The following is a 1,291-nucleotide window of genomic DNA, read 5'->3' on the forward strand; positions in this document are numbered from 1 at the left end:
CCAACTCCAAAACATGGCTTATGTATAAATCATTTTAATCCGAAACAAGTTATGAAAGAAAGTATACGCGCAGGTATGTATATATTCAAAATATTAACTTAATACATTTGTGTATGAAATATATATAGTTCTATTTAATTTTATGTTTTATGTGAATTTGCAGGATACGAGCTTCAGTCTACACGTTTACGACATGGGACTGTTCCTTCTATTTTTTCTTGGCAGAGTAAATTTCAGGAACATGTTAATGTGAAAGAAAAAGAAAATGAGAGGGATAATACAGAAGACTTTACACCAGTCATATCTGAAGCGTCAAACAATATACAAGATGATAGTCTCCAGCAAGGTCAAAATTCTGATACAACTGGATTTTTCACGGATAAAAATGTATCAACGCCTTTAAATGAAGAAACTCATATTTCTGTGGAAGTTTATAATTATGCTGAAATGGCGCTTTTGACAAGCAATATAAATGTTTATGAAGAAAGTATTAGTTGCGATTACGTGCAAAATGAAAACTGTTCAACGAACGATACTGAACAGTGTAATGATAAAGAAGCTTGCAGCTTTGCAACAACTGCGACTCAAACAGATTCAGCTTCTCGTTATAGTATTGAGCAGTTTAAAAATAATCCAAAATCATTTTTACATTTAACCGGATTAGAAAACTATGATAAATTCATGACAGTGTTATACTCCCTAGGACCAGCAGTGTATTATTTAAAGTACGCAAGAGGACAAGCAGTAGGAAATATATCAGTGCCAAATCAGTTGTTTCTGGTGTTGTGGAAATTAAGAAGAAATTGCTGCGATATTGAACTGTCAGAGCACTTTTCTATTCCTAGACTAGCTGTAGGAAACATCTTTCACACATGGATAACTTTTATGGCAAAGCAATGGTCTCTAATTGATATATGGCCTAGTAGACAACTAGTCGACTATTACATGCCAGAAAGTTTTAAACAACACTATCCCTCCACAAGAGTTATCATTGATGGAACTGAAATTCGAGTTGACAAGCCACATAATCCACGTTTACAGCAATCATCATTCAGCACATACAAAAATGGTCCTACTGTTAAAACTGTCATTGGCTCTACTCCGGGTGGTTTAATTTCATACCATTCTCCAGCATATGGAGGTTCAACTAGCGATAGACAGATTATTGAACGGAGTGATTTGATGAAAAAGTGCGATTCTGGTGATTTAATTCTGGCTGATCGAGGGTTTGTAGTACAAGACATTTTTTGCACCACACAATATTACTGTTGCTACACCTACTTTTACAAAA

At 34.6% G+C, this 1,291-nt stretch overlaps 1 protein-coding gene across 1 annotated transcript; it reads left to right on the forward strand.

Moving 5' to 3' along the window:
• Positions 1-51: 51 nt before the first annotated feature.
• Positions 52-1,226, forward strand: LOC112455135 (the record flags this gene model as incomplete). The annotated part of the gene is made up of 2 exons (XM_025016874.1): positions 52-73; positions 164-1,226. Coding segments are annotated over exons 1-2 (1,085 nt in total), but the record flags the coding sequence as incomplete, so codon positions are not given.
• Between the last annotated feature and the right edge of the window lie 65 nt (positions 1,227-1,291).

Source organism: Temnothorax curvispinosus, unplaced genomic scaffold, assembly GCF_003070985.1.
Source record: "Temnothorax curvispinosus isolate PA1 unplaced genomic scaffold, ASM307098v1 QBEX01005838.1, whole genome shotgun sequence".
NCBI classification, from domain to species: domain Eukaryota; kingdom Metazoa; phylum Arthropoda; class Insecta; order Hymenoptera; family Formicidae; genus Temnothorax; species Temnothorax curvispinosus.